The following is a 19,242-nucleotide window of genomic DNA, read 5'->3' as shown; positions in this document are numbered from 1 at the left end:
TCACCGGTGCACTCTTGTTTTTTTTGAAAGCCTTCTGGATGCTCAGCACCACACAGACCCGCATTCCCTCCAGTGACTCACTCTTCTCTTCCATCCCCATGCCACTTGAGAGGAGGCCCACAGACATAGTGACCTGCCTTCCTAGTCCTCTAGGAATGAGAAAGTGACCACCTGATCATCCATTTGTGGTTGCAGTTGCAGAGGCCGCTTCCCTGTGGCAAAGAGGAGCAGAGTCAGTTCCTGCCATTATTATGAAGGAATGTCAGAATGGGCCTCTGGAAATGCTTGGGCCCCGTTGGGAGGGCAGGCAGACGACTGTACATACACGTGTGCCCTGACACCTGCCCATAGGCACAAGGGTGAAGAGAGATGTTCCCAGATGCACAAGAGAAAGGAAATGTCCGGGTGGGCACAGACCTGTGGAGCTGAGAACAAGTCCTCCCGGCTGAGCACAGACGGAGCCGTGTCCGCAGAGCCGTGGTCTCCCCAGAGGCAGCCAGGGCTGTGCAGACACAAGCTTAGGAGCACACGCGTGTGCATGCAGAGAATGGCCCAGACTGGGACACAATCCCACTGGCCCACAGGACACTGCAGATGAGCAGATGGGGACAAAGGCAAGAGCACGGGATGGGACTGAGGAGCTGCTGGATCCTCCGTACTGAAGCAGGGACAGGTGCCCCGAAGTAGGACCCATGCTCAGGCAGCCTTGCTGGAGGAGACACAGGGACCATCCAGAAAGAGGAGGAGGAGGCCCAAGATGTTGGCAGATTCCTCCGGAGGGCAGATTGGGGTCAAAAGGGGTGCAAATCCCTTAAGTGCAATCCGCCTGCCTGGGGAGACAAGAGCCACTGCCATTTGGTGTGGGACAGGAGGGAGGGAAAGAGGAGGACAGAGAACGTTCCCCCAGGCACGCTTGGAGGCCAAGACAAGGCTGGCAGGGCTGGCAGGAGCTGGGGTCTATCCTGTCCCAGCATCATCACAGAAGAAACCACCGCAGTGCCCCAAGCTGACGGCACCTGACTCCACCGCATCCTTCTGGCACTCAGTCCGTGTCTGTGCCCACACCAACTCATCCAACTGTGCAGATCATGAGGCCTCTCACGCCAACATCTAAAAAACATCCCCGAGGGAATGGCCATGACATCAAGCAGGAAATGCAAAGGCAGCACAGGGGGAAGCATCAACGCTGCCATGTCATTACCTGGGCTGTTTCCGATCCTGAGGAGCACACAGGAAAATGCTTGTGGCTGCCTTTGGGCCTCAGGCAGGGAGAGGCTGGGATAAAAGCAAGCCCAGCTGTTTGCTCTCTCCACCACTTCTGCCACCTCCTTCTCCTTGGGAACCAAGTGAGTTGGAACCCCCTTTGTCCTCTCAGACTGGGTCTGGCCTCCCAGGACAACTGAGCTGATCCCTGCTCCTTGGTCTTGTGTTGGGGCTCTGAGATGGTGGTGTTGGGAGAGGTCAGGGGAGAGGCGCTCTGTCCTGGAGAGAGGCTGGCGCTGGGCTGAGGTGCCTCTTTGCTCCCGGCTGATCCGGAGGATCCCACGTCCTGGCTGATGTATGAAAGATCTTGCCAGGCTCAGTCAAAGAAGCCCTTGTTCATTCCTGCAGAGCCGCTGCCTCTCCACCTGGCAGGTGCCTTGGCTTTCTTTTGGGGGATTTTCAGGCAGTTCCTGATGTTTTCCTGTGCTCTCTTTCCTCCCAGATTCACCTCCAGTCCCCAGACATGTCCTGCTCTGACCAGTGCTGTCCCTGTGGCCCCTGCCAGCCCTGCGGCCCGTGCCCGCTGGCCAGCAGCTGCAATGAGTGCTGCTGCAGGCGGTGCCAGGACTCCGTTGTGGTCATCGAGCCCTCTCCCGTGGTGGTGACCCTGCCCGGACCCATCCTCAGCTCCTTCCCTCAGAACACCGCCGTGGGAAACTCCACCTCCGCTGCTATTGGCAACATCCTCAGCTCCAACGGAGTGTCCATCAACACTGGCTGCTGTGACCTGTCCTGCATCACCAGCTGCTACTGTGGCAACAGATGTCGGCCCTGCTAAATCTGCTGGTCATGACCATGGGCATGAGTTCACAAGAATTCAGAACCTGGTGCTGGAAAACGAAATAGTTCCATGAGGCATTGTCTTTAGACCTTTGATTATTAGTTTCCTTCTTCCACACTCTTTTCTCTCTCTTACCTTTGCTTTTGTCTTGTCCCAATACCAGCCTGGTGGGTGACCTGTTGGCCTCGTCACTCTGCAGTGTTGGCAGACGGACACCCTGAGGAGCTCCACTGCATTTTCGTGGCTGCCTCTGGTGCTCCCTGGGAGTTGCCTCTCTTTGTTCATTAGATTCATTAAAGTTGTGCTGCATCCAAGCCTGGGCCTCTGAATCCTCCTTCATTTTGCAATGACTCTTCCCATCTGCTCAGGGGAAATGGGGCTTCTTTTAGTGAATAAATTTGGGTGAAATAACAGAACATTCCTCATTCCCCAAGGTAGGAGATGATAGGACTTGTTTTGCTCTGTGCCCTGGAGCTGCAGCAGACAATCCTGGCTGCTCCTCAGGCCACGGCCATCAGTCCTTCCAGAGTTACCGTACCTCTTTCCAGAGAAGGGGAATTGAGGTGGGGAAGGGTCTGGAGCCTAGGGGTTCTGGGAGAAATTGAGGACCCTGAAACTGTTTACTCTGGAGAAGAGGAGGCTGAGGGGAGTCGTCATCCCTCTCTTTAGATCCCGGAAAGGAGGTTGTAGCTAAGTAGATGTTTGTCTCCCTAGTGAGAAGTGATAGATCTTTACAAGAAGAGAAGTGAATGACTGGCAGAAGCTGCCCAGGGCAGTGGTGGAGTTTCAATTCATGGATGGGTTCAAGGCTAAGTTGGATGGGGCCTTGTGCCCCTGCCATATCAGGGGGATTAAAAATGGATGATGCTTAAGGTCCTTTCCAATCACAACCATTCTACCATTCTATGGTGTTTGAAGATCGTGAGGCCCTGGCACTTCGGGACAGGATTTAGCAGCCACAGTGGTGTTGGACTCACAGGAGGACTTGACGATACTAGAGTTTTTTTCCAATTAAAATGATACTCTGGTTCCCCAAGAGCCAGAGGGGCTTCTGACACCATCCAGTGGTGTCCCATAGCCAAGGGCTCCTCCCTCAAGGGAAGTGGTGTTTGGGGTCCGCATCCACATAACATGTTCCATGGCCAGAGCTCAAGACCCATCTGGGAAGAGATGCAGTAAGGCTGTAAGGACTGATGGTCACAGGCTGAGGAGTAACCAGGAATGTTTTCTACATCTCCAAGGAACAGGGCACAAAAGACAATCCAGTGTGATGAGCCTGATCCTCTGCTACTTTGGGAAATGTGAAAAGTTGCACCCAATCCAGTCCTCTCCAAAAAGTCATCTTTTCCTCAGAGCAGATTGGAAGAGTTCTTGAAGAAGGAAGGAAGACTCAGAGATGCAGGCCTGGATGCAGCAAAACTTTAATGAGTCTAAAGAAGAGAAGGAGGTGGCTCACAGGGAGCACCAGGAGATGCCACCAAGATGCAGTGGAACTCATGCAGGGTGTGCATCTGCCTGTGCTGCAGAGGGAGGGAGGCCAACAGGTCACCTCTAGGCAGGCACTGGAACACAGCAACAGCAAAGGAAAGAGAGAGAGAAGAGACTGGAAGAAGGAAAAAAAAATGGCTGAAAGCTCTAAAGAAAATTCCTGAAGGTTCTATCTCATATCTAGCACCATGTTCTGTGGTCTTTGGAAATGTTTTTCCAGGGACATTGCCAGCAGATTTAGCAGGGCTTAAATTAGTTGCCACAGCTCCAAAACAGAACAGTAAGGGACCACTGTCCAGTGTCCTAATCCCCCCTTCCCCTGGGAATGCTCAAAGGACCAATTGTGCCACCGCCTTTCCTCCCACTACCTAAAACAATGTGTTTATTCTTTGACAACTCAAGACAATTACATGAAAAAAGGATTGCGTGGAGACAGAGTCTGGAATGCAGAGAACTTTAATGACTGTGAAGGGGGCAGTGAGGTCACTTCTAGAGGAGGGGGCAGCCAGAGCAGGGAGAGCACTGGCAGCTCTCAAAGTCTGTGCCCATTGCCCACAGCGGAGATCCCACAGGGCATCTTCTGCTGCTACATGGAGGGAGAGGGGTCAACATATCCCCCATGATGGCTTTGAGGGCCTCATAGCCCAGAAGAGCAAAAGACAAGAAAGACATGGGAGAGAGAGGAAAGCTGGGAAGTCAGACTATGGCCATGTTTTCAGAGAGCTCCAGTCGCCCTCCTTTGGAAGGGGAGCAATGAATGGTCAGCGTCTCTGAAAGTGGTGGCCAGGATATCTGTCCTTAGCTCAGAATTGAGGTCTGGATTCCTGGGGGTCCTCATCTGGACAATCATCAGAGGCTTTAGCAGGGCCGACATCTGGTGCCACAGTAGCCGCTGGTGATGCAGGAGAGGTCAAGGCCCCCGGAGGAGATGGGCACTCCCTGAGAGCTGAGGATGCTGCCCACAGCAGCGGAGGTGGAGGAGCCCACAACAGTGTTCTGTGGGAAGGAGCTGAGGATGGGTCCGGGCAGGGTCACCACCACCGCGGGTGGCTGGATGGCGATGGTGGAGCTCTGGCACTGTCGGACTCAGCACTCGTTGCAGCTGCTGGCCAGCGGGCACGGGCCGCAGGGCTGGCAGGGCTGGCACGGGTTGCAGCAGGACATGGCTTGGGGCTGGAGGAGAACCTGGACAGAGAGCAGAAACGTATCAGAGCACACAGACATGTGAGGAAGAGTTTGCCATGAATCCATACCTCCACTGCAAAGGTGAAAAAGGCATGTGCTGAGATTGGAGGTAGAAAGTGGGTGATAAGCCAAAATGATTTCTTGGATTCAGCCAGACAGAGTATTACCAATTGTCACAAACCTCAGTGAGGCTGCTGCCTATTTCTGCAAGGTAGTGTCTCTTCACGCAAGACCCCAGCACTAGTTGAGTCAGAAATTTACCCTTCTTTCCCTCCTCAGAGGATGGAAGAGCAGGAATCTGCATGACCAGAACAAGGGCAGGAGGTAAGGGCTTTGAACTCACCTGGTTCCCAAAGAGTAGGATGCAAGAGAAGTGGATGAGAGAGCGAGGAGCTGCTCTGGCTTTTACAGTGGCCCTGACCTGCCCCAGGCCCAGACGCAGCTTCCACGGAAGTGGCAATTTTCTAAAGTGCTCATGATGGACGGAAAACATCCCAGCTAATGACATGGGCTGGGTGCTTTATTTCCCAAATGCTCCCTGTTCATTTCCTGCCTTGTGCCATGCCCCTTCCCTCCTGGAGGCTTCTTCTGCGTGCTGGGATGGAGATGTTCCAGAATTTCTGGGTCAGAAAAGTGTCAGTGCCAGGAGAAGACTCATATGGAGAGCCACATGAGTGCCGTGCAAGCACCTGATGCTGGCCTGGGGCATATTGGTGGGGCTGCCTGTTTGCAGTGTTGACAGGAAGGGACCCTGCAGTCTCTTGGCTCCTCATCCAAGTGTTCTCCTTGAAGGAGGACATGATGGGTTTTTCTCTTTCCCTCCCTCCTAGCATGATGAGAATGTTTCCCCGGGAAGGCTGCCTGCTGCCCTGCCCAGTCCTGAGGAAACATTTGAGAGTCCCTTTTGGCTCTCCTGTTCAAACGCAGCTGGGTCAGAGGAAGTAGAGGCCACCTCATGGCTTCCACTGAGTCTATCAGGCTGTTCCCCACATTACAACTCCTCCCAATCTTCAAAGCAAGTCACCTTCCAGAGCTGATCACTCACCTCTTTTCATGTCTATGCAGCTCCAACCATAGCAACAGGAATGCCCTTCCTCAAGAACTCATGGGGCTCCTGAATCTCCAGGGCCTCCTGCATTTAACAGCATCTGTGGGCCTGGGCACAGCCCTCATAGTCACTGGCAGCAGAGAAGCCAGGGATGTCTTCCTTATTTCTAAGGGATGCTGACCAAAGGAACAGCTACAGCAAGGTGCCCCAATCTCCCATTCCTCAGTGAATGGAAAAAGGTTTCCTTGTGCTCTTGAGCCCTTTCACTCTCCTTAGAAACTGGGAAAGCAGAAAGCACCCACAGGTGAAAGGTCCTCATGGAGGTCAGGTTTGAAAGCAGCAGATTCTAAAGAGGGAAACAGAGACTGTCAAAGTGGAAGCGATCGGTGCAGGGAGCACAGCGGGAAGCAGAGTGTCTGCACTGCTTGGCTTGGGGTTTTCATGCCGGTTCCTGCATGATGTTTGTTTGCCTGTCCCACAAACTGTGAGGAGCTACATGCTCACCACCAGGCTGGCCTTGGGGGCATGTTATGAAGACACAGCTCAAGGATTTCATGGCCATATGAAGAACCTCACCCTCATAGCCTCCAGAGGACGCTCAGCTCATTCAGTGTCCACACCAGCAACTCCACCCTATCTTTTTTCCCTTCCTGAGAATAATTCCACCCAGTGTTTTTTTTTCCTTCCATTCCAGAGGGGTCCTAGGGGTCCTACCAGGATCCTGGAAGGCCTTAAACGGGGTCCCGGAGGGCTCTAGTGGGATCTTTGGTGGCACTACAGGGGTGCTGTGGGGCTCTAGAGTGGCCCTGTGGGTCCTAGAGGGGTCCTGGAAGGCCTTATAAAGGTCCCAGGGGGCTCTAGAAGGATCTCAAGTGTCCTAGAGGGGTCCTGGAATGCTTTAAAGGATCCCAGGACACTCTAGAGGGTTCCTGGTGGTCCTAGAGGGGTCCTTGGAAGCCTTAAAGGAGGTCCAGGAAGCTCTAGAGGAGTATGGAGGGTCTTAGAGGGGTCCTGGTAAGACTTAAAAGGAGCCTCAAAGGGCTCTAGAGGGATCATGGGTGGCTCTAGAGGGGTCCAGAGTGTACTAGATGGGTCCTGCGGGGCTTGACAGGGGTCCTGCAGGGCCAAAAGGGGTCCTAGAAGGTGGGATCTTTGGTGGCTCTTAGTAGGGTCCTGTGGGGCTCTAGAATGGTCCTACAAGTCTTAGAGGGGTCCTGTAAGGTCTTAAAGGGGTCCCAGGAGGCTCTAGGGGGGTTCTAGTTCCTGAGAACATGTGATAAGATCTCCACACACATTTTAGATCACCATTAATGGTCTCCCTTAGCGTTTCAAGTAGGCAATTAAAAATGAGGCAATTAGGATCTGAGCCATCAAGAAACCAATGCACTCAGGAATTATCAGACACACAATGAGTTGCAACAGGAACCAGCCCTGACCTGGCAAAGCTCCAATCCAACAAACCAGAAAAGTTTGTCAGAGCTCTGCCAAGTTCTGTTCCCTGTGGTCTCCCACCTGCTCTCCAGGCCTGTCAGGGCCAGGTCTTCCACTGGGGCGAAGTGATTCCTTTGCCTTGCAGCAACGGTTCGTTTTATTCTTCTGACACCCACACAGACAAAGGATTTACCTGAGCAAACTCGGGTTTCCTCCCTCTTGCCTGGGTAGTTGATTCCTTCTGGGCACGACAAAGCTCTTCCCAACAGGACAGTGCCTTGTCTCGAGGAAATGCAAATGTAGTCAAGCAGGTTGCACGTGGCCCTGCTTGTCTTTGTCTTCTCCATGTGTCTCTTAACCATGGTGGGAAAAGCCTCATCCTTGTCCCTCTGGGAGTGAGCAGCCCCTGAGGATCGCAATAGAGTTTTGCTTTTGAGGGCTTTCCTTCTTGGAGATCAGCTGCATCACCACCTTTATTCCAAAACTACCAGACTTTCCTTGTCATCAGGACCACTGTTTGTGTTTTCTGCTGCCCAGAATAGTCATTTTTCCACGTTGTCCTGTCCTGCATGTGACTGAGTTCCTGATCCTCTCAGCCACCTCCTTTAACACTCGTTTCACCAGATGCAGACAACCCCATGTCAGCACTGCACACCTGTCAAAACCTGGACCCTTCCAAGTGCTGTAGGAGTGGTGGTGGTGCTGTAAGAGGGACTGACCCTTGCTGCCCATGCCCATGTGGGCTGTCCACGGCCCCAGACTGGGCAATGGACGGGAGGAGAAGGTGGAGGCAAGTCCGTGGACCATCCCTTTGTCTATTCCCCCCATCCGAACTCCTTCCATCTTTTGGGGGTATCTTCTGTCTCCTCCTTCCCCAGCACATCACTGACCAGTCCCTTGAGCTTCCTGGATGCTGTGCCCCCATGGGCTCCCACAGTCCTAGCGTTTTTCTGAAGGACCTGAGGGGCAAGCATGGGCACAGATGCTGCGTGGCAAGCACTGATTGCCACACACTCTGGCGTCACTAGGGATGTTCTGCATTCTGCCAGAGGAGAGGAGCCCAAGAGGACCCTCTGCAGTGTGTCGCAACCTCACAGTCTTCTGGGAGTCGTGAAGGGTGCCCTTGTATTCTCATCTTAACCCAGCCAAGATCAAAGCCATTATTCCTGGGCAGCATGAGAGGGCACACAGGGACAGAAGGACCATGCAGAGACCCAAACTGAGTTGCAGAAATTTTTAATGAGTCTGAAAAGGGAATGAATGTCACTGCAAGCACAGGCCCCCAGTGCAAGGATGATGAGGAGCAAGAGGCTGCACCCATAGGCCATGGCGCAGTTCATGCAGGGCATCCCTCTGCCTCTCCTGCAGAGTGAAGCCTGATTTTGGGAGACAAACAGCCCCAGGGGAGGAGTAGAAAAGAACGAGGAGAGAAAAGAGAGGTAGGCGGGAAAATGGAAGGAGAGACATGAGCCCAAACTCATGGCCCTTCCTGCCAGGAGCGAAAGATCGTAGAATTATAGAATCACAGAATCATAGAATAGTTAGGGTTGGAAGGGACCATAAAGATATAGTCCCAACATAGTCCCAAACCCCCACCACGGGCAGGGCCATCCCACTAAATCAGGCTGCCCTTCAACTTGCGTTGAAGGATGGTCAAGTCCTGTGAAAGCAACGGCCAGAATATTCATCCTTTCTGCAGTACCATGCCAGGAGATCTCAGGGAGATTTCCAAGAGCTGTGTCCAGCTGCTTTAGTAAGGAAGACACCTTCTGCCACTGTAGCTGCTGGTGATGCAGGAGAGGTCAAGGCCCCCGGAGCTGATGGGCACTCCTTGAGAGCTGAGGATGCTGCCAACAGCAGCGGAGGTGGAGGAGCCCACAACGGTGTTCTGTGGGAAGGAGCTGAGGATGGGTCCGGGCAGGGTCACCACCACGGGAGAGGGCTGGATGGCGATGGTGGAGCTCTGGCACTGCCGGACACAGCACTCGTTGCAGCTGCTGGCCAGCGGGCACGGGCCGCAGGGCTGGCAGGGCTGGCACGGGTTGCAGCAGGACATGGCTCAGAGTCAGAGGGTACCTGGGAGAGGAAACAGAGAGGAAAGAGAGCACAGGAGTGTGTGAGGAGCAGCCCAGTGCCCTACTGAGTGGGGATGAAGAGGATTCAAACTCACCTGGTTCTCAATGAGAAGAAGGCAAAGCACTGGAATGAGGGAGCAGGGACTCGGGCTGGCTTTTATCCCTGCCCTTCATTGCCGCAGGACCAGAGGCACCTTTGCAGAAGCAACAATTTTCTGACAAACTCACCTAGAATGCAAACCATCACAGCTGATGACATGGACAGGACTTTTGTTTCCATCACAGATGCCTTTTCATTTTCACGTTTGTTCCATGCCCATTCCCCAATGAAGGCTTCTTCCGAGTGCTGAGACGAAAGGCCCTAGGATTTCCAGGGCAAGAACGCAGCCCTGAGGACAGAAGACTCAGCTCCAGTGCTAGCTGGGACCAGTGCAGGCAGTGCTATCAGCCTGGGTCACTGTGATCATTCTGTTTGAAGCTTCGCTCTCAGGCGCCTCACACACTCCTGTGCTCTCTTTCCTCTCTGTTTCCTCTCCCAGGTACCCTCTGACTCTGAGCCATGTCCTGCTGCAACCCGTGCCAGCCCTGCCAGCCCTGCGGCCCGTGCCCGCTGGCCAGCAGCTGCAACGAGTGCTGTGTCCGGCAGTGCCAGAGCTCCACCATCCCCATCCAGCCCTCTCCCATGGTGGTGACCCTGCCTGGACCCATCCTCAGCTCCTTCCGCTGCTGCTGGCAGCATCCTCAGCTCTCAGGGAGTGCCCATCAGCTCCGGGGGCCTTGACCTCTCTGGCATTGCCAGACGCTACTGTGGCAGGAGGTACCGCCTGTGAACAGGATGTTGGAGAAGCCGCAGGGAGACTCCTTGAGGAACTCGGAACATCAGCTGAGGACCAGATCTTTCATCATGTATACCAGGATAGTTGAATGGTTTTGGCTTTCTTCCCTTTTCCTTTTTTGCTTTGGTTCCCCTTGACAGCAAGGTGCCCCGAAGGACAGCTTGGTGGGGACCCTCTGTTTCCTGTCCCTCTTTTAGCAGAGGACCAAGGTCTTTCAGCATGGATACCATGATAGATGAATGGATTTGCCTTTGAAGAGCCTGAGTGCCTGTCTTACCTGGGTCTGTTGGTATCATTTGTGGTGTCCTAGACTCAGTGGTTGCAGCCTGAGGGGAGTCTGGCTTGTCCCAGGCACACCACCCTCTGCTGGTGTGAGAATACACCCCTCAGGATCCCCTCCCTTTACAGAGCTGGGGCTGCTCCCACCCAGCCACATCCCCCTTAAGGAGATCACCTGGGACAGCAGGGAGCATCTCAGGCCGTAAGAATGTTCCCAATTCTAACATTAGGATTCTTCGTGGCTAAAGGAATCGAGTTCTTATGTTATCCATGTTACACAGACCTGGGTCCGGATTTGTGTGTCTGTGTGCTGTTTAAGCCTGCTGTCCAGTTCATCCCGAGTGTCTGTGGATAAAAAAACCAGGTGCTTCTAAGGCATGGATCACCTGATGTGTGAGACAGACTCTTCTGAATGGGCTGAATTGAGGCTTGAAAGCACCTATTTCTCTTGAAGATGATCAGAGGAGCAAAGATGGGTCACTCACTTGAGAGATCAGTGCCCCCCCACGCCCCCCAAATCTTGTCTAACTTTGTGCTTAGACCTTCACTTACGGGAAGCCTGAAGGCTGAGGCATTAACTACAACCACAGGCTCTGAACTGAGGGACATGAATCCCTTCCCTTACTCTCTGTGGATTCAGGTGACCACAGGGGCCACCCAGGAGGTGTCCGGATCATGTTAGCATCCAGCACCGACGGCTTCTCACTCCCAGTCTCCTGGGACTCAGCTTTGTCAGACCTTCCCTACATGTCACTTATCGGCCACACAAGAGAGCACTGAGCTCCTGACAAGGTTCACGAACCACAACTTGGGGAAGGAAGAAACACCCAGCCACTCCAGAGAATCGCTTTCCTCCTCTTTAATTGGCCTTTGTGAAGAGAGAGCCTCATCCAGCTGCACCAGCTGCAGGAGATCCCTCGGAGATCAAACTCCCTGGGGCACAGAGGGAAAACAGAAAACATCTCCTCAGTCTGGGCAGGTTGAGCTTCAGTGAGTCCAGGAGGTGGGTGTGGGATGGTTTCATGCTAACGATGCTGGTGACTCTGATGTTTGCTCTCCCTGCGTGGAGCTGAACGGGAGAGAGTTTACAGCCTGCGTGCACACAGGGTCCCCTTTGAGGAAGCGCAGTGGTGTCTGTGAGGGGGAAGGAAAAGGTGGGAGCAGAAGCCGTTACTGCCTCCTGGGTGGATGGAGAGGACACAACCTCAGGCAGTTGTCTACAGCTAGAAGTGAGTGGGCAAGGGGGGAGCTGTTTATCCCTGTTTCTCCTGACACCACGGCTCCAGAGCTCCTCCAATAAATCAGACTCTTCCCAATGTTTTCCCTCAGCCAAGTGGACCCTTTCTTCACCTGGAGGATGGTGCAGGAAGAGATGTCACCTGGATCATTTCCTTTGGCTGAGCCGGTGAGTGAAGCCTCCCCAGACCCACAGCACAGACCTCCAGTGCTGTGAACATTTAAGGACAGCCAGATTAAGGGGGATTGCTCTGTCCTTTAGCAACAGCAGGAGATTTGTGGGATGTAAATTCCTAAGGAGGAAGAAAGGAGAGGAAGGGATTCTTCAGGTGGGGATTCCACCCCTTCTGTCCTACACACCCTCCCAAGGCTGAGATCAGTTCTCTCCCAGGGAACTGGTCAGGAATCCTCCATTGTCAGCAGACAGGGCACAGATCATACCCTGCATCTGGGTGGCTTCTCCGCAGAGGGATTCAGCTCAGAGAATTTTGTCTTTAGTCACTGAAGCACAGATACCTCTGTCCTAGCTGAGAAGTCCACCAGGTCTATCTGAGCTTCTCATTAGAGTCATGCATTGGTCCTGGCATTTCTAGAGGTTCTTATTCCTCTTTGCGAGGTGAAATGAACCATGACTACCGGGAGTCACGTGTCCAGTTCTGGAATCCCCACATAAGAAAGATATGAACTGATGGAACAGGTCCAGAGGAAGCCAAGAAGATGATCCAAGGGCTGGAGAACCTCTCCTATGAGGACAGGCTGACAGAGTTGGGTTTGGTCAGCCCAGAGAAGGCAAGGCTCCAAGAAGAACTTACAACGGCCTTCCATTACTGAAAAGGAAAAAAATAAAGAAGTGGAGGGACTTTTAAAAGGGCCTGCAGTGGTGCAAAAGGGCGGAATGGCTTTCAATTGGAAGGGGGGAGGAGATTTAGATTAGAGATTAGGAAAACTTTCTTCACGATGAGGGTGAGGAGGCACTGACACTGATTTTCCAGAGGAACAGCTTGGAGTGCTTCGAGCAGCCTGGTCCAGTGGGAGGTATCTTGACTATGGCAGGGATTGGACCTGGATGGGCTTTAAGGTCCCTTCTAATCAAAACCCTTCTAGGGTTCTCTGTCTCCCTTGTGCCCTTTCTCTGCCCACTGAGAAATGATGACAAGTGGAGGACCCAGGACAGGAGCATTTCATCATAGATCTTTCTCCTTGGTCAGCAGAAGTCTTGCCCCTGTCCCTGAGGTGGTGGAGTATATCCCACCCATGCTGTGCTGAGAATCTGATGTCCGTGGAGGCCATAGAGGGATTTGAAAAAGTTTCCTGTGCTGAAAGGTGGGAGGAAGCAAAGAGACACCCTCGGTCCCATTGGCTGAAACCATAGACCAGTACTGGCTGCCCAAACGAGTGGAGATGGGCTCTTCTCTCCCGCACTGCAACAGCCTTTCATGGAGCTGCAGACCCTCAGCTCTTCACCCTTTCCTAAACTGGTTTTTCATTTCCCAGAGGTGATTGCAGACACTGTCTTCCAAAGGAGATGTCTGTGTGTGTGCTCCGGGAAATGTTTCTCCATGTGCATTGGATGGTGGAGGCCTGGCCTTCAGGATCAGGTCTAGTTCTCCAAACATGGCTCTGCAGCAAAGGATTTCCCTGACCAATGGAACCTGGGGCAGATGCTGTTCTCTCATGCTCTGCATCAACCACGTTTTCAGGGTGATGGCTTTGTCTCACTACCAGGAGCACCTGAAGGAACAGCACAGGCATGCAAACTCTCACAGAAACTTTCCTGTCTTTGCAGATGGACCTGGACATATGGGAGGACATGGAAAATGGGACGAGTGTGGAAGAGTTCATCTTTCTTGGCTTCCCAGGCACGTGGCATAAGCGGGTCTGCCTTGCGGTGCTATTTGCCCTGATCTACTCCCTGACAATAATGGGCAACACATTCATCATAGCCCTCGTGTGGACAACCAGGAAACTCCAGACCCCAATGTACTTTTTCCTCTGCAATCTCTCCTTTCTGGAGATCTGGTACACTACAAGTGTTGTTCCCAAAGCCATAGGAGTTCTGCTGGGAACAAGCCAGACCATCTCCTTCCGTGTCTGCATCCTCCAGTTATTCTTTCTTTTCTCCCTGGGCTCCACTGAGTGTTTTCTCCTGTCTGTCATGGCCTATGACCGCTACTTAGCCGTGTGCTGCCCCCTGAGGTACAGCTCCCTCATGAGCAGGGGCCTCTCTGCTCGCCTGGTGCTCGGCTCCTGGCTGGGAGGCTTTCTGGCCATCTCCCTGCTGGCCTTCCTGACCTCCAGGCTGACGTTCTGTGGGCCGGATGTCATCAATCATTTTCTCTGTGATATCGATTCCTGCCTCGCCCTCTCTTGCAGTGACACGCGGCTCCTGGAGCTGGCAAGCTTCCTAGTCTCCATCGTTGTTGTGGTGGCCTCCTGTGTGGGCACCCTGGTCTCCTATACGTTCATCATCTCTTCCATCCTGAGAATCCAGTCAGCCCATGGCCGCAAAAAGGCCTTTTCCACTTGCTCTGCCCATCTCGGTGTCGTCACGATCTGGTACGGCTCCACCGTCTTCCTGTATGTCAAGCCATCGGCCCAGAACTCCCTGGAGCAGAACAAACTCGTCAATACCTTCAACACAGTTATAACTCCTCTGTTGAACCCCTTCATTTACACACTCAGGAACAGAGAAGTGAAGGAAGCTTTGGGGCGCGCTTTCCAGAGAAAGTGAAGTGGCTTTGCAAGGGCCTCAGTGGGAGCAGAGAGATTCACCCCATCCCACCCATCCCCGCTGCCCTGCACAATCTCTCACCAAAGTGCAAGCACCCCTGGGCATCACAGGACATGAGAAGCCACCAGTTCCCCCGGCGCTCCTCTCACCCACCTTACAGCCCTCTTAGGTGGGGCTGAACTCCAATTCTCAATCCCCCCTTCCCTCTCTTTGCTCCTGGGTAAACTCCAAATGCCTCACAATGTTCAAAAGAGCAGCACTTTGGAAGGGTCACCAACCCCCCCAGGAAGGGTTCTCCAAGCAGACACGGGAGCAGTGGTTCCTCCCTCGGGTTTGTGTTCCACTTTGCTCAGCGCTTCACTTTGTCAGGGATTCACCTGAATTGCCGGAGCGATCCCAGCAGCTGCCCCACTGCTTTAGGAAAGGGCCTGGGTTGCTTTGCTCACTCTGATTTTTTCACGGTGCAGCCGTGCCGCGTTCTTGTGGCAGTTTCACCAAATCCTGCTCTGGTTCCAGGTAGAACTGGCAATGTCTGGCACTTCTCCCTTTGGATGTTATTCCCAGCATAAGACACTCAATATCATTTACATTCCTCTCCCTTCCCTCGATCCAGGCTCTGAATGTACTTTCAAATTTGTAATTAAACATATGCAAATCACTCTTCCATGCTGGATGTGCCAGGGCATTTCCACCTCTCAAATCCTGCACCAGTTTTTAACCGTCCATTGTTCCACCACTTGGGGCTTTCTTGTGGAAACCCATTCCCGGGATGGGCAAAGTCCCCAGAGCACAGGTGTCACAGCTCTTGGGGCTGCTGCCTGGGTACCAAGTCTCTCCTGACACACACTGGGAGGGTGTCAGCACTGCCAGAGGGCTCTTGTTTCCCCCCTTCCAATGGTTTCCATTGCAAAAGAGAGGAACCACAGTCTCAAAGCTCTTCTTCCTGCACACAAACAGTGAAGGGCGTCCACGGGAGCACTTGCTAGGGAGGAGACCTCAACCTGGCAGAGACCCCTCTATGAACAGTGTGGGATTGATCTCAGGGGAGTGTCGGCTCTGCAAGGGAGAGGATTGAGCCTGGAAGGAGCGCCTCCTCCTCCCTTCTGTAAGCAGTGGTGTTTCTGGAGGTGATTCACCAACCTCCTGCATCCTCCGGGCTGGGCACTTGGCCCTCAGCCCTGCAGCCAGGCCCAGCACCTGGGCCCAAGGACAGGCTGATGCCCACCCTTGTCAGATGGGCTCTCCTGCTCGGTGGCATTACGGAAAACCCCTGGGACAGCCACTGAGGCTGGAGAAAAAGACTGAGCACGACTGAGTCCTCAGGTCCCCACCACTACTTGTCATTCCTTGCTTTGGGGGGAGAACTGTATCTGCAGAGGATTGAGCCATCTGGAGCCTCAGAGAGCATCTGCAGCACCACCTGAAATGTCCAGGACACCCGAGACACAGCGGACTGCAGGATACTGAGGGCTCCACCAATTCCCCACCAATGCTGCCTGGATCCATCGGGAGACATAGAGGGGCTGGAAAGTCAGCACCCTCCAGCTGAGCTTCCCCATGATGGGTTGGGGTGCCAGTGCCTAAGAACAGGAACCAGGTCCACTCCTGTTGCCCAGGGGAGGAAACAAGATCATAGATATGGAGTTACTATTTGTTCCATAGACACACCAGCACGGGCAGAGGAACACAGGGGCTCTCTCCAGCACTGGGGATTTCCCGGAGAAGGAGCAGAGACTCAAAAACAATAGGACCACTCTCCAGCCGTGGGTGAGTGCAGGAAGGACTTCAACAGGAATCCTGTCCAGTGTCTGCTGATGGGGCTTTTCCATTTGCTGACACCCAGACTCGGGGAGAGAAAGGGCTCTTCCCTTCTTGGGCTCCTGTGGACATTGGGCAAAACCATGAGTACAGCTGGGACTCCTCCCAAAAGCTGTGACCACCAGTGGAGGCACAGAGCAACAGAAGGAGAAGATGAGCTGAGAGGTTCCTTGCCCTGAGTCCGCACTCCATGGTCCAGCTCTTCGAAGCAGAAGACATTACCAAACCTGCTTTGCCCTGGTTATACTGCAGCCATCAGGGGTCTTGGACTTTTTTAATCATCAAAGACCCTGGATCTGGTGGACCTGGAAAAGGCCCGCTGGGCTGTTCTTCCCAGCAACCCAGGCTGGGGAGGCAGAGGCCCAACTTCCCTCAGCCCCAGGTGCTGCTGCTGGGCAGGCTGAGCTCAGGGCTCCAGGCAAGAAGCAGCAGGGAGGGAACCGCTCCCCAGAGCAGCCCCCAAGTTTCTGTGCAGTGCTGCACGCTCTGGGCACCAGGGTGGGCTCAGTGCACAGAAATAGGCAGCGCTGTCCTGGAGCTCTGCATCCTGCACCTGCAGAAACACCTGTGTGTCCCCTGCAGACAGCACAGAGGAGAATCTCCCTGAATCCACACAACGTTTCCATTTGGCAACCTGCAGCAGCATCTGAGGGGACTGGGACTGGTGCTGCTGGTACCAGAGAATGAAGAAATTTGCATAGCTAGCTGAGAAATTGCAGTGCAGAGTTGCACTGTGTCCTGCCTGGATGGTCATCTCTGCTGGGAACTGGAGCACAGAGTCCTTTTGGGCACCACCTGGGAAGACAGAAAGGGCTTTCAGATTGCTTGCCTGTCAACCTGTCCGTCTGTCTCTCCATCGCCTTGATCACTGTCCGCACTACCCCCACTGTCCTCTCTGCAGGTTCCTGCCACACCTCAAACTCACATGCCCTGCTTTTCAGCCACACTCCCGGCTCTTTCTCTACACTCTACCTCCCCACCTCTCCAAGGTTTTCCCCATCCCCACAGAGATCGGTCCCCTGGGATCCAGTGCCCCTGGCAGAGCAGCTCCCATGCGCCCCATCGCTCCCTTCCCCAGCAGCGCTCCCTCTCGCAGGCTTTCTCTGCATCAGCAGCACAGTCAGGAAGGCTCGGTCCCTGCCCGCTCAGGCTGAGCTCTGGTTCCTCCTGCGTGCCCATCCCTCCGGAGCTGCCCCCATCCTTTGCCGTCCCCACCCGCAGCCCCTGCTCTCCCGACACAAACACTCCCAGGGCCCCAGGGACTCAGCCCTCCCGGCTGCTCCCTTCCACCCGCAGCGCCACAACCTCGTGCCTCCTTCTGCCCAGCCTCCCGCTGCCATCTCACCCGACGCTGCCAGTGCCAGCAGCGCTGCCAGGAGAAGGAGGACCATGTCCCGCTGTGCGTGCCGGCAGGAGGGCCCTGAGGCTCTGCCCTTGCCCTCTGCTGCCCCTGCCAGCTCCAAGAGGCGTCCCAGCCCCAGCACCGAGGGTGGAGCCCAAGCCCCTCCCTGCTGCTCCAGCGCGGCCTCTCGGGGTCTGTGCCCCCCCAGGCTCTGCCCCCAGGCTCTGCCGAGAGAGAGCAGCGCCCTGGGGGGAGCCCTGTCCGTGCCAGGGACAGGCAGCCCTTGGACCTGCTCCTGCCAGCACCCGCGAGCCCAGGCTGCCCCCAGCTCTGCAGGAGACGCAGAAGGCACCGCTGACCCCACCCTGGGCCCTGGGGTTCAACATGGAGGAAGGAGCAGGGGCCACTCAAGGGCCTGCACTCAGAGGCCTCTCTCTCTCTCTCTCTCTTTCCCTTCACTTCTGCAGGGAAGGAACCTGGAGAGAGACATTTTTGTCAAGAACATCTGCTGCAGAAACCAGCCCCCAGGGACAGACACGCTCCCATTCTCTGGCAGGGACAGACCCTGAGCACAGCTCTCAGCCCTACAGGCAGCCCCTCTTTCACCCTTCAGACTTGCAACCCAACACCCAGGCAAGCAAGAAGGCTGCTTGACTGTAATATTTTCTGCTGATTGTGCCAGGAGCAGGGCTCCTCCAGCCCCTTCTTTCCAGGGTCTGTCCACCCTGGGGCTGGGCCATGTGCTCGCACCACGGTCCTTTGTCTCCTCTGAACAAGTTGTTTTAGAAAGCAAGGTCTCCCCTGAGAAATCTCTATCCTGAGACAAACAGTCCTCACAGACAGGAGCCTTTGGGCTCAGATGATAGAACTTCTTGCTGAGAATGACCGTTCAAACACTCCAACATACTGACCCAGGCTGGCATCACTTATGTGCTCCAGAACTGACCAGCATTGGAGCTGAGTTTTCTACCCAAAGGGCTGCGTTCCTGCCATGGAAAAACTTGGACCTTTCATCTCCGGGCTCAGAAGAAGCCTTCATTAGGGAACGGGCATGGAACAAATGTGGAAATGAAAAGGCAGCAGTGATGGAAACCGAAGCCCAACGCATGTCATAAGCTGTGATGATTTGCATTCAAGATGAGATTGTTGGAAAATTGTGGCCTCTGCAAAGGTGCCTCTGGTCCTGCGGCAATGAAGGGCAGGGATAAAAGCCGGCCCGAGTCCCTGCTCCCTCATTCCTTTGCCTCCTTCTCCTTGGGAACCAGGTGAGTCTGAATCCTCTTCATCCCCACTCAGTAGGGCACTGGGCTGCTCCTCACACACTCCTGTGCTCTGTTTCCTCTCTGTTTCCTCTCCCAGGTACCCTGTGACTCTGAGCCATGTCCTGCTGCAACCCGTGCCAGCCCTGCCAGCCCTGCGGCCCGTGCCCGCTGGCCAGCAGCTGCAACGAGTGCTGTGTCCGGCAGTGCCAGAGCTCCACCATCGCCATCCAGCCCTCTCCCGTGGTGGTGACCCTGCCCGGACCCATCCTCAGCTCCTTCCCACAGAACACCGTTGTGGGCTCCTCCACCTCCGCTGCTGTTGGCAGCATCCTCAGCTCTCAGGGAGTGCCCATCAACTCCGGGGGCCTTGACCTCTCTGGCATTGCCGGACGCTACTGTGGCAGGAGGTACCGCCTGTGAACAGGATGTTGCAGAAGCCCAAAGGAGACACCTTGAGGAACTCAGAA

General features: G+C 54.4%; 2 protein-coding genes, 1 pseudogene and 1 gene segment (V, D, J or C); 2 read left to right on the top strand and 2 right to left on the bottom strand.

Moving 5' to 3' along the window:
- Window positions 1-1,222: 1,222 nt before the first annotated feature.
- Window positions 1,223-2,358, top strand: LOC128854577 (feather keratin Cos1-1/Cos1-3/Cos2-1-like). Its single transcript, XM_054088596.1, has 2 exons — window positions 1,223-1,346; window positions 1,706-2,358. Exon 2 carries the CDS (start codon window positions 1,727-1,729, stop codon window positions 2,039-2,041), a length of 315 nt encoding a protein of 104 aa, XP_053944571.1. The 5' UTR covers window positions 1,223-1,346; window positions 1,706-1,726; the 3' UTR covers window positions 2,042-2,358.
- A 1,597-nt stretch (window positions 2,359-3,955) lies between these two features.
- LOC128854473 (feather keratin Cos1-2-like) lies at window positions 3,956-5,210 on the bottom strand (annotated as a pseudogene).
- Window positions 5,211-11,701: 6,491 nt separating this feature from the next.
- Window positions 11,702-14,353, top strand: LOC128854586 (olfactory receptor 6F1-like). The gene is made up of 2 exons (XM_054088630.1): window positions 11,702-11,791; window positions 13,409-14,353. Exons 1-2 carry the CDS (start codon window positions 11,702-11,704, stop codon window positions 14,351-14,353), a joined length of 1,035 nt encoding a protein of 344 aa, XP_053944605.1.
- A 2,224-nt stretch (window positions 14,354-16,577) lies between these two features.
- LOC128854472 (T cell receptor alpha variable 1-1-like) lies at window positions 16,578-17,608 on the bottom strand. The segment is given in 2 exon segments: window positions 16,578-16,966; window positions 17,517-17,608. Coding segments are annotated over 2 exon segments (435 nt in total).
- Between the last annotated feature and the right edge of the window lie 1,634 nt (window positions 17,609-19,242).

This window comes from Cuculus canorus, chromosome 25 (genome assembly GCF_017976375.1).
Source record: "Cuculus canorus isolate bCucCan1 chromosome 25, bCucCan1.pri, whole genome shotgun sequence".
Taxonomy (NCBI): Eukaryota; Metazoa; Chordata; class Aves; order Cuculiformes; family Cuculidae; genus Cuculus; species Cuculus canorus.
This window is presented reverse-complemented; position numbering and strand designations above follow the sequence as displayed.